Source organism: Larimichthys crocea, chromosome XII (assembly GCF_000972845.2).
Source record: "Larimichthys crocea isolate SSNF chromosome XII, L_crocea_2.0, whole genome shotgun sequence".
NCBI classification, from domain to species: Eukaryota; Metazoa; Chordata; class Actinopteri; family Sciaenidae; genus Larimichthys; species Larimichthys crocea.
Genome location: NC_040022.1, coordinates 7,078,602 through 7,092,677, shown reverse-complemented (window position 1 = coordinate 7,092,677; position 14,076 = coordinate 7,078,602). Strand labels below are relative to the sequence as shown.

At 43.9% G+C, this 14,076-nt stretch overlaps 1 protein-coding gene across 1 annotated transcript; it reads left to right on the top strand.

The window, feature by feature from the left end:
- The first annotated feature begins 571 nt into the window (after nucleotides 1–571).
- Nucleotides 572–13,783, top strand: cdk12 (cyclin dependent kinase 12). The gene is made up of 14 exons (XM_010739933.3): nucleotides 572–2,684; nucleotides 3,832–4,518; nucleotides 5,033–5,212; nucleotides 5,306–5,445; nucleotides 5,557–5,727; nucleotides 6,554–6,743; nucleotides 7,579–7,635; nucleotides 7,926–8,027; nucleotides 8,882–8,959; nucleotides 9,072–9,188; nucleotides 9,279–9,410; nucleotides 9,590–9,813; nucleotides 9,915–10,337; nucleotides 12,018–13,783. Exons 1-14 carry the CDS (start codon nucleotides 1,504–1,506, stop codon nucleotides 12,431–12,433), a joined length of 4,098 nt encoding a protein of 1,365 aa, XP_010738235.3. The 5' UTR covers nucleotides 572–1,503; the 3' UTR covers nucleotides 12,434–13,783.
- The last annotated feature ends 293 nt before the right edge of the window (nucleotides 13,784–14,076 follow it).

Here is a 14,076-nt window from a genome sequence, read left to right as displayed (position 1 = left end):
GAATCTAGAGAAAAGGTGCCAGACTGGATAAAAGTAGCACTTCTGCCTGTGTTTGTGTGGTTGAATATTCAGATCCATTGATCATCAACCATAATTTTAAGATTTCATATTCCGGTGTTTTTATACAGTCTACTAGATCTAACACCTAATCAGGCTAATTTAAATAATATAATATGCATTCCATTGTGCAACATCAAGACTGGATTAACCTGAAATTAATTAAAGTCTTAAAACTAGACTTTGACACAAGGGGTCACCCCAAGATATGGTTTTAAAATTAAGTAGTAAAGCAGAAACTAGTGTAAAGGCTCTTGTTGGGCCACTTGATATTGTTCTTGGTATTGCATATTCCTAAACAAATCTGTAATGAAATTAACCAGATGACTGATGACACACAGAAAACCTTGGGCTTTCAGGGCCCTGGGGCAGTTGCCCACTTTGCCTGTTGGTAATCCAGCTTTGCCTCTGTTTCCTCCTGCATGTTTAAAATTCAAAACACAACATGTACCAGCGTTGTGTGTTCTCCATTAATCTGAAATGTGTCATCTATAATATCTGACTAGTTAAAACAAATGTTCCCCCTCGTGCAGACCGCTCTCTGAACAGTCTGCGTCGCTGGCGCGCGACCACGAGTACAGTAGGCGGGCTCTGTGTTGTGATAGGCCGTTGCTAAGATACGCCCAAGATTGACAGCGTTCCTGTTTCCGGTTCATTCCGCTGTGCGCAGAAGTTGCTAGTCACAGGAGCCACAATGGCGTTTGTAGTCTCCTTCAGATAGGGCTGTGGATGATATTAAATCCACTAGCATCGCCCTAAATATAGGCCTGGTTGATTCCCAGAGCCATTGATAATAAACTGGAACATCTACTGCACACGAAAATACTATGATTTCTAATCAATATTGAATTTATAGGGGATAAAACTTACATTAAAGGGAACATGTAAACAGTACCAACCGGGTCAAGTTTTCATTTTGTTCGAGAAACGAGCGTCTTTTAATGAAGGCGTTTGCTTGTTTCTGAATGCTAAGACCGTAATTCTGTGGAATAAAAACACCTTTACTTAACTTGGCACCGGACAAGGACACCTTTCACAAAGGGACTTTTTTTCTTTTTTACGAGTCAGCTCGCTAGCCGCCGAGCATTAGCTAGCAGTGCTAGCTAAATTGAGACGGAGACGACACCACAATGCTCCGATGTTTGGTTGGGATCTTTTTCATTCACTGACTAACTCAAAGTACATACTTTACAGCACTGGGAAACCACCTTGGCATTTTTCTTCTTTGACGAGCTATGCTGGAGATCTCAATGGAATGAATTGGCACTGAGGAGGACTGGACGTGAGCGGCCTGGTGTGTTTATTTTGTGTATGTTCCTGCCCTGTTTCTGCTTAGTAACACTTTTTTTTATTTTGGCATTTGGAGTAGCTACTGTTTTCCTGTTAATGAATTGCCTGGACCACCGAGGCCCAGTAGCAGGAGAGGAAAAGACGCCGGCGTGAGGGATGCCTGGGTCGGACCGACACCATGGGACCAAGAGGAAGCCGGAATCTAGCAACAGCGGTGTACCACACCAGACCCAGGCCCCGAGTCATACCTCTGCGGGAGACAAGACGAGCAAAGACGGCAAGGTGCAGTTAAAATCTTCAATGTCCTCTTCCTCTTCAAAACGCAAACGGCATAAATCAACCAAACATAATCGGGAATCCTCGGCGGCACCAGGACCCGAATATTTTGCCCTCGGCGATACGGCGCCACCTGGTGTCAACACGGTGAAGCCTCTCGTGGAGTACGATGATATCAGCTCCGACTCGGACACTTTCTCGGACCCGCCGTCCTCCAGGCCTTCTGAGAGGGGGGTCGGGGAGCGACTGGAGCCCTCACCAGACTACGACAGGGACGATATCGACAGAGAAGACGGGGGTAGAGAGAACACGGGGCACAGGCACCCCCGGAAAAAGTCCAAGGATCCTAACAAAGTTAGAGACTCTGGGAATGGAGAACGTGGGTACAAGAAAAAGAGCAGCAAAGACCGTGAGAAGGGGAGCTCCGGAAAGAGCAAGGAGAAGGCGGCCTCATCGGGCCTATCATCCAAACGCCAGGTCCAGCCAGAGGGAGAGTCTAAACGCGGGGAGCTGATGCTCTCCTCCCAGGTACAGCCTGCAGCTAGTGTAGGTAGCACTACTTCCTCCACATCCTCATCTCGCAGCAAGGAGAGCAGCCGCTCAGGGAAGTCTCGCAAAGACAGGCAGCAGCGGAGAGAAGGCCGAGGGGAGGGCAGCCGCAGCTCCTCCCAGAGGAGCCGAGCAGATAGGAGCCACCGCAAGTCCTCCAAGAGCCACAAGTCAAGCCCTAAGGGCAAGTCCTCGGGTAGAGGTAGCCCCCGCAGGAAGGGCACCGGCTCTGCTCTTTCGCCAAGTCCCAGAAGAGGGGCCGGCAGCGAGAGTCCGCAGGGCAGTGGGTATGGCCAGCAGGGGGACGACAGCTACTCCAGGCGAAGGGCGGCCCAGCAGAGCCCCAGTCCGTACGGGGACATGTCTCGCCGCAGCAGACAGAGATCAGACAGCCCTTACGGCAGCAGACACAGGTCCTCCAGCTATGAGCGGGACAGCAGCCCTTACTCAAGGAGACGCTCCATCAGCCCCTATGGGAACCGCAGGTCCTCCAGCACCAGCCCCATGTCTCGGTGAGTATGTGCTGTATAGGGCACCCTGAAAATATTTGGAATTTTTAAAATATCTTCTGAGAAGTAAAATAGCTTACACCCACATTTAGACACCCATGCTGACAGGTGGAAGTGTAGAGGCCATGGTGAGTGTTCATGGAGCTTTGGTAGGAACATATTTGGTAGTATTTCTGTGTTCTTATTCGTCTATTAAATTAGACAAACCTGAGCAACGTGCATTGTAAGTTTTAAGTCAGGCACACCTGTTGAACTTGCAGAGACCTTCTCCCACCATCAGAAAGATTTTTCCTCTTCATGACATGGACAATAGACCGAGGGTGAGAAAATTTAGGTGGGAGGATGTGTCAAGACAGGCTGGTGCTATCACCGTTTGCCATTGAATTTTGCTGTGCACCATGTCCGTAAAACATGAGCTCAGACGATGGCTCAGCATTTGTGCCTTTCGTGTGATCGTCCGAGACTTGAACGTTGATCTTTACATCTGAGTCGCACAGCAGATACAAGCCACTGTTTTCTTCAAAGCCAAATTAAAGGCAACTTAAAATAAAACCTGGCGGCTGGTGCTGAGAACATGACATTGTTTTATAGTTAACAGGATAAAAGTTATATATCAATGCCATGTTTTGTTGAAGGAATAGAGCTCCGTCATGTGAGTTCAAAAGTTTGTTTTGCAGTGGAGAGATTATTATTTGGAGTAGCAGAATACCACAGACTTGAGAAATGTGGACATGTCTTAAGAACTGCTTAAATGTTCTTTACCAATTTAGCTAGTTTTCACTGACTCAGAGAACAGCGCTGTACATCTGTGACTGGAATGGGATTTCAAACAAATGTGGACTAGGATAGACAAACAAAATGAGGATCAAACTCAGTCTATCAGACGTGTAAATCCAATATGCCCTTTAGTTCTGCAACAGTTGTTTCGCAGTTCTGCTCTCAGATTTCACATCTAAAGATCCACATGGTTTTGTTTTCATTATGACGTGATCAGCGGCCATTTTATTTTTCTTTTCTTCTTGTACCCTCTCTGTTTTTTTAAACATGTTTATCCTCTTCTCAAGCATCGAGAAGAGGCAGCAGAAAAAAAGTGTTTGACATTTTAAAAAAATGTTATTGACATTTTAAAAAATGTATTTGTTTTATCTAGACGGTCCGGCCGTTCCAGGAGTCGCTCCCCTCTGCACTACTCTTCTTCTCGTCGCTCCTCCTCTCGGTCCCGTAGTAAGAGGCATACTTCCTCCGGTGTTGCTGGTGGCAGCTCCCACAGCAGCCGGCCAGCTAGCCGCTCCCCTCCCTCCTCTCGTCTGCCACTTAACTCCAGCCTTGGAGCAGAGCTAAGCCGAAGGAAGAAGGAACGGCAGGCTGCTGAGGCTGCTGCTCGTGCCAGTGGTGGTGCTTCCCCACTTCCACCAGCACGTAAATCCACAGGTCCCTCTTTTTCACGGTCCACTAAAGCTGAGGCTTCACAGCCAGAAAGAGACTCTGCAGCAGTAGCAGAACCTCTGCCCCCACCACCTGTGTTGTTACCCCAGGGCGCGCCCAGTGGCGAAGATCAGGTTACTGCCCCTCTAGCTGCCTCTTCCACCTCCTCTCCGGCACCTCCTCCTCCTCAGCCTTCTCCTCCTGTGCCACCCGGTCCAGCCACCCAGATTCCACCACCGCCTCCTCAGGCAGAAACAGGTGTTCAGCCTCCTGCACCCTCCAACACATCCCAGGCCAAATCGCCAGCTCCTGTTCCTCCACGAAGCCCCGCCCGCCAGACTCCGCTCCACAAGACCTCGACTCTGCCTCCCCTGCCTTTACCGCCTGCACTGCTGGGAAACGCTCAGGGCAGGTGAGAATCCTCAGACAATGCACACATCTGGAATTCCCTCTGTGGTTAAAAACTGCAGGAAAAGCTGATGATTGTTGATGTTTTCTGCAACTACATACTCTAGCTACAGTTCTGGCTGAATTACTTCTCATACCAGCAAGACAAACATTTCCAAATGGGAGTTAATGTTGTCAGTTTACTTACATTCTATAATTGGCACATGTTTTTGGTTTTACTGTATGGCAAGCCCTTATGGTCAACATTACTAAACAGAGAGTAAATAAGAGGCACCTGATAAATTTGATGATGTGCTGAACTCCCGTTGATTTAAGGTTGAAGGATAACATTCTTTTCTGCCCTACCCATAGAATTGCATGACTTCTCGTGCATAGTGTGAGCTTGGTGAAAATATGGTGATCTCTGGCACGCAATCAAAGAATGCATGTTTTGCATATATATCTAGTTCTTGCTTCTTCTCAGTCTTTCATCAGTTACACTTTTCTCTAAAACTCTATTTGGTATTTTCCACTGTCAGTCCAAAGAAGTCCACCCCTCCTCAGAGGCTATCAAGGAAGGACAAGGAAATTCGCAGTCGGCCATCACTCATTGACCTTCCTTTACCACCTACTCTGCCCGGAGGTGACTCCTCACCCCCACAGTCCCCCATCCGCCAGGCTCCACCGCTACCCCAGCCAGCCCTTAAGAAGAGACCAAAGTCAGTTTCTTTTATAACTCACCCACGTCCAATCTTCCTTTTCCTGACCCCCACATCAAATCTCATTTGTTTTATTTTTTTGATGGTTTACAGGATTTGCTGCCCGCGATATGGCGAGCGCAAACATACCCAGAGTGACTGGGGCAAACGCTGTGTAGATAAATTTGATATAATTGGCATCATAGGGGAAGGCACCTACGGCCAGGTGTATAAGGCCAAGGACAAAGACACAGGTAAGGAAATATGACCTGGACTTTAGTCAATGCTCATGTCTTTCAAGTTAAAGAGAGCAGAGAGAATTCACATTTTGACCGGTTCTCTAAATACTCTTTTCAACTTTCCAGGTGAACTGGTGGCTCTGAAGAAAGTGCGCTTGGACAATGAAAAGGAGGGTTTCCCTATCACCGCCATTAGAGAAATCAAGATTTTGCGGCAGCTCAAACACCGCAGTGTTGTCAACATGAAGGAGATTGTCACTGACAAGCAGGATGCACTCGACTTTAAGAAGGACAAAGGTAAGAGGGTGGAAAGACTTGCCAGGGCTGCAGGAATCTGCTGCTTCACTGCTGTCTTTAGACAAATTATACTTCAGGCTATAATCAGTGACACAGGAAATGTTTCCCATCAGCTGTGCATAGCATTCATTTAGATACTGTCAACATTTAAATTAATCTACAGTAAAACCATCTAAGCTGAATTAAAGGAAATTTGAGGTGAATTGAATCAGATTAACTTTAAATCAGCGTATCAGGTTGTAGATCTTGTTTGAAAATATATATTAAATTATCTGAGTGTGGTAAATATACACCTGTTGTAGTACATACAAGTAATAGACATAGTTTTACAAATATTACTAATGTAAAAAAAAAAGTTTGGCACCGTCAGAATACATATTTAAAGCAGTAAAACATAGAAAATCAGAAATGATGTAACATTTTCTTGCTTTTAATACGCACACAATAATTTAAGAAAAAAAAACACAAACAGAAATGTTGGTTTGGTTATCTGGGAGCACAGTGATAATTCATTTTAGCAGACCTCCTTTAATGTTTCAACCCAGAAATAGCAATGCTGCAGGAGTTTTATGCCCTATGTGGAGATGATTTACACTCTCAAATTCATCACAGTGCTGGTTGTGCAGCTGTGGCAAAGCACAATATTTGCACAGTTTCAGTATAGCACTTGCTGTTTTCTAACTTACTGAGGAGCTAGGTTCAATTCTCTGTGTTGGTCTTGAGTACGTATCAGCCCATCCATCGCATGCCTACTTCTCTAACATCCAGACACGTGGTTCATTTTTGTAGATGTGTTTCTGAATTCTGTATGTACATTTGTTTTCAGGTGCTTTTTATCTGGTGTTTGAGTACATGGACCACGACCTGATGGGCCTGCTGGAGTCGGGCCTGGTCCAGTTCTCCCATGAGCACATTCGCAGCTTCATGCGCCAGCTGATGGAGGGTCTGGACTACTGCCATAAGAACAACTTTCTTCACAGAGACATCAAATGCTCTAACATCCTACTCAACAACAGGTAAGGAACAGAAGAAATGAACACCAGGAGTGAAATATTGTGAAGACTGTGAAGGCTTTACCAATCACAGTTGTTTAGCTGTAACATCTGTTTAAAGTTTATTTTTAAGCGTCAGTGACACCCACAGGTTGTTGATCTACTGACAAACATCAACTATAATGCAGCATTATCCACAGCAACAGCTTGGAACATCACTGCAGCTGGTTAAAATGCAGCTGTAGTCTGTAAACACTGTCTCAAGACCAAAAGCAGGCTAACTTTGTGTGTCCAAAGTGTTTTTTTAGGTGCATCAGAAGCAAAGCGAATTACTTTACTACTAATTTAATTGGCCACTTCAAACAGCAATGAAGGGGTACAGCAACATCTCACCCATGGTGCAATTTCTGCACTACAGGATCGAAGGGAAAACTCTGCTAAAAACAAGCTGCAATACCTAAAATGCTACTATAGCTGAAAATGTGGACTCACTCACTGCCCACCTACAGTACAACTGACTGCTAATAGACTCGGAGTTTATACATTTGTTAACCCCACCTATGCTGACAGGCTGAGTATGACAAAGCACTTTATGATTTGGCTTTTGTGTTCTCAATGTGCAGTGCCCATTTTTCATTTTTTAAGTAAAGTGATGGTTTTTATCAGTATTCCTAACTTTCAGAAGTTTGTCTTGTTTAAATGAAAACTAGTTCTCAGGCAGATGTATGGTTAGATTTTGTGAATCCGGGTTAGATACTATAGTTCTGAGTAATTTTCAGTTGTTGGCAGAGCATGTTTTCTTATGCTTAGTGTTGTGCCTAATCATTGGATTTTCGTTATCTGCTTTTCATTCGTACAGAGGTCAGATCAAACTGGCTGACTTTGGTTTGGCCCGGCTTTACAATTCAGAGGAAAGGTAAGACAAGAATGTTTGTCATCTACATATTTTTCTCTTAAATGTATGCAATATATGGGGACCGCATCTGGTTGCCTCTGTTATTCAAATGTATGATTAGATGTGTTTTATGATGATTGAAGCAGTAATTAAACCTCACAGTGAGTATGAAGTGAGTATGACTCTCCACAAGGTGGCAGTGTCTGTTAGGTTGTTGTCCCTCAGAGAGCTCTGAGTTAGTGAAAGCTGAAATGTTTGTGTTTGGGCCCTGTGCGTCTCACCGTCCTCTCTCTTTCCTTCCTTTCCCCCAGTCGGCCGTACACTAATAAAGTAATCACACTATGGTACCGCCCTCCTGAACTCCTGCTGGGAGAAGAGAGATACTCTCCAGCCATTGATGTATGGAGCTGTGGGTGAGTATGGCATAGACATGATAGCACATCAATCTGTTTTTCTACCTTTTTTTTTATTTCCATAACCCTTTATTTTATAGTATAGATAATGTAGTATAGGCCTCATGAACTCATGTAGATTTAGACTAATATTTTATTAGGTGACCTTAAATATTATTAAGGTAACCTTGAATAAACACATTTTCATCCAGATATGACCTAATAAATCTCTAAACATTAAATACTATAAAAAACTGCAGCACCTTTTAAAAAAAAAGAAGTGATTTATCAATCTCTTAGTAGATTACAGCTTCCCTCCCACCATGGTAAACTGTACCAAGGTAGATACCATAGTTGTGCTTGGAGATATTTTTATGTAATTGGAGGAAGACTTGCCAAGAAGATATAAATAAGATGTATTATAAGTATCTTTTTTTCTTGCCATGTAAGCAAATGTGCTTCCAGCATTATGAGTGGACTGGATGTTTTCAGCACACTCTGTCTGTTACATTTTAATCCTGCTGCACCAAAAGGCAAATTCAACTCAGTGAGGCGAGAATTTCTTTTTTCTCCTGTGCTCTGCTGCCAGATTTTAACTTGGTTTATCACATCAGTGCAAATTGTTTGTTGTTTTTCTAGCAGTATGTAAAAAAATAACATTAATTCTGAACCTTTGCACAAGCCATGAAATTCCACACATTTATATTCACACACGCTTCTTTGTCTATCTGATTACTGATGTCAGAATCAGAGGGAAAGTCTTATGGGATGTGAATTGTTGGAAATGTATCTTATTCAAAAAGTTTTAACTTAGTTCAAGTTTAATCTGTGTAAATTTATCCTCTTACCCCTACACATTCTCTGTCGTGACTCAGGTGTATTCTGGGAGAGCTGTTTACCAAGAAGCCCATCTTCCAGGCTAACCAGGAGCTTCTGCAGCTGGAGCTGATCAGGTAGGCTTCCCTTTCCTGAACACAACACCGAAGTAATAACCTCTGCATCGACCTTCACACATTTATCTGTTTTTTTTCATTACTCTATGCCTCCCTCTGCCATGTCCTTCAGCCGTCTGTGCGGGAGTCCCTGTCCTGCAGTCTGGCCTGACGTCATTAAACTTCCCCTCTTCAACACCATGAAACCCAAGAAGCAGTACAGACGACGGCTGCGGGAAGAGTTTGCCTTGTATGTAGCCATGCTGCACTGCCTTAAAGTAGCTGTGGTCAACCCTCCATCTGTTCCTACAGTTGAAAAATCTCTCTCTCTTCTATGCAGTTTACCTACTACTGCTCTAGACTTGCTGGACCGAATGCTGACCCTCGACCCTGCCCGACGCTGCACATCGGAGCAGGCTCTCAATAGTGACTTCCTGTGTGACATTGAGCCCAGCAAGATGCCGCCGCCAGAGTCAGTAGCCCTGAAGCTTCAGCTTGAACCTTTCATCTATTATAGTATCGGATACATTATATATTTTTTTCTCATTGTGAGAGATCTGTAAAAATGTTTTAAATGCACACTGTGAATACTTTTTATTTCACATAGATCTTATATTAATTGATTAATTAATCTACCTGCTGTGCCTCCAGTCTTCCTCATCACCAGGATTGCCACGAGCTGTGGAGTAAGAAGAGACGGCGTGCACGTCAGAGTGGGCTGCCTGAGGATGTGCCTGTGCCCAAAGTGCCCCGTAAGGATGCGACAGGGACCTCCACTGGAGAGAATAGCCGGCCCCAATCCAGCCCGGCTGCAGCCCCGCCGCCTCCACCAGGAAAACCTCCTTCCACCGCCAATTTAGAGCGTGACTTGTCAGGTAACAGCTGCTATCACAAGCATTTTAGCAGCAACACACATGGACATACAGCATGTTTTGTGTTAAATGTTCTAATATTGTGGGTGAATGTGTGTGTTCAGGCCTGGGAGCTGCTGCAGAACAGTTGAACCAGACAGAACTGGCAGTGCTGCTGAACCTCCTCCAGGGACAGACGGACCTCAGCCTACCCCAGGTGGCTCAGCTCCTCAACCTGTCCAACCCAGAGGCTCTCAGCCAGTCGCTGTCCGCACTCAGTGAGACCTCTGACCAGCAGGGGGCTTCGGAGGACCAGGCTCCGTCTGCTGCCAGGTCCCAGCCCCCAGAGCCTCCTCCTGAACCCCAGGAACTCTCACCAACATCCGGAGACCCGCCACTCAGCCAGGAAGACCAGGCCAATCTGCTGGCTCTCATTTTAGGTCACATCATCAAGCCACAAACCGAGGAGCAAGGCGATGAGAGCAATGGCGTCCAATCAGAGGAGGCACTAACGCGCGATTCGTCCGCCTCTACTACTGATCGCAAGGGCAAGTCTGGGTTTAGTCTCTAGAGGGTGGAAAAAGGGGGAACCAGATTTTGATGGAAATCACTGGGGACTGCAAGAACGAGGAGAGCAGGGCAGAGAACAAACAAAAAAGCTGACTTGAGTTTTGGTACTCAAAATTACTGTATACTCTATCAAATTAATTACACTTTAGACTACCTGATGAAATCAAAATGATCAGTTAACCAAATAAATTTGGCTATTAGGCTTATCGTGCATCCCCCACCCTTTCTTTTGTCCCCGACATTCCTTAAAATGCACACACTCAACCATTGTCCCCTTTTACCACCTCGCACATTGAAAAATGCAGAAAAAAACCCCCCAAAACGTCTGTTGAGCTTTTGTCGTCATGTGATCCTGGTAACCAGGCGAAGGTTTGTTGCACTTGGACATCTCTCACTGGTGTACTCAATAAACCAGAAAGAAGTGTAGTATTATTCATTTGAGTGAAAGGTTCACGCTGTATTGTTCCCTTCTACGTTTCTTCCTCTTCCTTGTTTCTTTCTCACAGTCTTTGTTACTATATCTGTCCCATCTCCACACGTGTTTTTTCCTTCCTCACATCATTTTCATTATAAAGCAGGTGTCATGGATACTTCACAGGAAGCTATGTTGCTTTAAACAGTCTGTAATGTCAGCCTTTTTATGAAGTCTAATAAATTATCAAATGAAAATAAATGTTTTGAATCTTTAGACTTCACCTGCATGTGTTTCTTTTCATTTTGGTTTGTCACACATTTTTTTTTTGTTTTTTTTGGTTTTTATTTTTAACTGTTCACTCTGACTCAGATATTAGTTAAAATGTGATTAGCAAGTTGAATAAAACCGTTGACTATGCTGCTGACACTGGAATGGTAACAGTCCTGTTTTCTTCTGGTTATTTCTTGTCAAGGCCACTGAAAGCTTTATAGCATTGGACATTGGAGAACAAAAAGACTAACCTGGTTTAGTAATCTTGTCCTTACCTTTTTTTTTTATACTTATAATGCTTAAATTTCTCCTGCATAATTCACCCTTTCTGTTCATTTAGCTGTACATGCCCTTCCTAATGTTTTCTCACCTAGTTCCTGCATTTTTCTTTTTTATTTAAGGTGGTTGCATGGAGGAAAAGCAAATACAGCTGTATCTGTTTTACTTACATTAATGCAATTATATTGCCTGGTTAAAGTTTGCACACATATAGTAAAAAATAAACATTCTTTAATGGCGATGAGCAGTCACATTAACACTTTTAAACTTTTTTCTTCCATTAAGATTTCCGATACTAGCTGCCTGATTGTATATTTCTTATAGTCCAAACATATCTTTGTTTTGAGGTCTGAATATTTGTAGTATTTATTGTACCATATCTATGCAATGACCTTATACAAAGTTAAGTTTTTGCAACAATACCGACACGGTACTGGGATAGACTTGATGTGAAGATTAACTTAGAGTACTCTGCCTCCCTCTTGTGGTGAAGGTAGGAATGTCAACATAGTGTAACTCCATGTCCGGTCACTTTAACCAAAATACATTTTTACTTCCTGTAATAGCAAATTAGATCAAGATATAAGACTAGACATTATTGTACAGATAGCTCAGGTATTTAAGTTCAGTGTTCTATATCCCATAGACCTTATGATCTAATGTTTTGTCCTCTTTCTTCGTCTGGCCCCTTCAGATGGTGCAGCATCAAAAAGGAAACCGCTTGGGGCCAACCAGATACCTCCATCTGGTGAGCAGCGTCCACCGTCTCCACCAGGGCCACCTCCATCAGCTCTTCTTGGAAATGCCCAGCAGGCTGGGTCTGAAACCCAATCCAGTCAGGACATCAGCCCTGCCGTGGCAGCCGCCTTGCTCCAGCTCATCTCTCAGCAAGACTCAGAATCTGCGGCCCCTCAGCGCAGTAAGGACCCCTCGCCTGCTGTGGATGCTCCGGCCCGGGGACAGCCACCTCCACCCTGGGTTGCAGATTCTTCACCTAAACCCTCAGCTGCAGCTGAGGCCCCAGCAGCACTGCTGACTACTGCTGCTACCACTGCAGCACAATTCCCTAAGGACCAGGACCTCCGCTTTTCCCATGGAGCCGCCCGCTGACCTTCAATCCCCCGGTAAGACAGACCTAGGTATCTTGGGATGGCTCCAGCTCCCTGGCCTGAAAGGAAAGGCAGAGGGACACCTACAGATTATGACTCACTGGACCATGAGCAGGTAGCTAAAGTTGTATCAAAGATGTTGAAAATGAATGTCTGAAAGAAAGAGATTAAAAGCCTTTTTAGGTCGTGGAGATCACTGCCCACTGAACAAGCTGTCATGTTGTGTTGGAGGGAGTGTTTGGACCTGCGGTCGGTCTGACCTTTAACAATCTAATTCGTTACAGTCGCCACCTGCAATTCCTTGCTCTTTCTTGTCCCCTGAAGGTCCTGACTTGAATGAAGTTTAGCTTCCAAATTGACACTCAACTTAAAAAGCAGCTGTGATTTTTCTTTTTTCCTTTCTTTACTTTCAAAACAAATGATTGTCATGTCCACTGCAGTGCCCACAAGAAAGAAAGGTATCATTGTTTTGGAGAATTGAAGTCACTGTCCTCCACTCTGTCATGAAGTGGTGTCTGTGACAAAGTGGAAGATTAGCTGGAGCTAAAAGACAGTATATGGGTATATTTAAGGGAATGAGTGTACCGTGAAAAGCACTAGAAGACCACAAACCCTAAATGCTGGCTCGCTTCCCTGTTTTCAGCCTTGTGCCTCCTTTGTGACTCCCAACAACCCCCGAATGATCTCAGCCAAGTGGGGAAGTGTGGATTAAGTTTCTGTTTGGATGGCACCTACAACCGTGTACATCTGCAGGACTGTATTTTTCTTTTCATATTACCTAAAGGCTGTTCCATATTGCATTCTGTTTGTCATTAACCCAACTGAACTGCAATGTGCTCTCGGCCACATTAAGATTTCCTTCCTTTTACATGCGGCAAACCTCTGTGTCGTAACAAGCCTAAGCCTGTAGTTCTCACTTTCCTGTCTCAAATATGGATTAAACCACTACATAATGATCAACTGCTCCATAACACACATGCAATTCTGCTAGTCGAAGTATAAAGCTCTAAACATATATACACAAACACACTCATACAGAAACTGACTTCTCAAGCTTTTCCTGGTGGGCTCTCAAAGCCTCCTCTAATACATCGTCGCCTCCCTGCCAACTTGTGCAACAGAAGCTTTTTTTTTTTTTTTGGTGCAATTATTTTCTACATAAAGAAAATGATACATGCTTAAAAAAATGGTCCATGGTTCTGTTTCCTTTTTTTTTTTTTTTTTTTTTTTTTTTGGAAAAGGAAAGGAAAGAGAAAAATGGTTTCAAGTGTCTGTAAAAAGGAAAAAAAATATTTTGTAATATGTGTTTTCTTGGTTCAGTTTATTAAAGGAAGTTATGCGACCAGTTGAATTGTCTCTTCCAGCGTTTCTAAATGTTTCTCTAAATTGGCCACTAGATGGTAGGCGTTCACTCATGGTACAGTTCAAACTACAGGAAGTCCTCACAGTCGGGCCTTGGCAAAGCCTGACTGAAGTTGAAAACTGCAGCATGGGCCAAGTGCTGGTTTATTTTTCATTTATTTATTTTCTTTATTTATATTAATAGCACAATCCATTAGATTACAAAGACTTATCTTATCTGAATACTTGTGGATTAGTATAAAATCAAACACTGAAAATGTTGTACATTATATTAAAAAATGG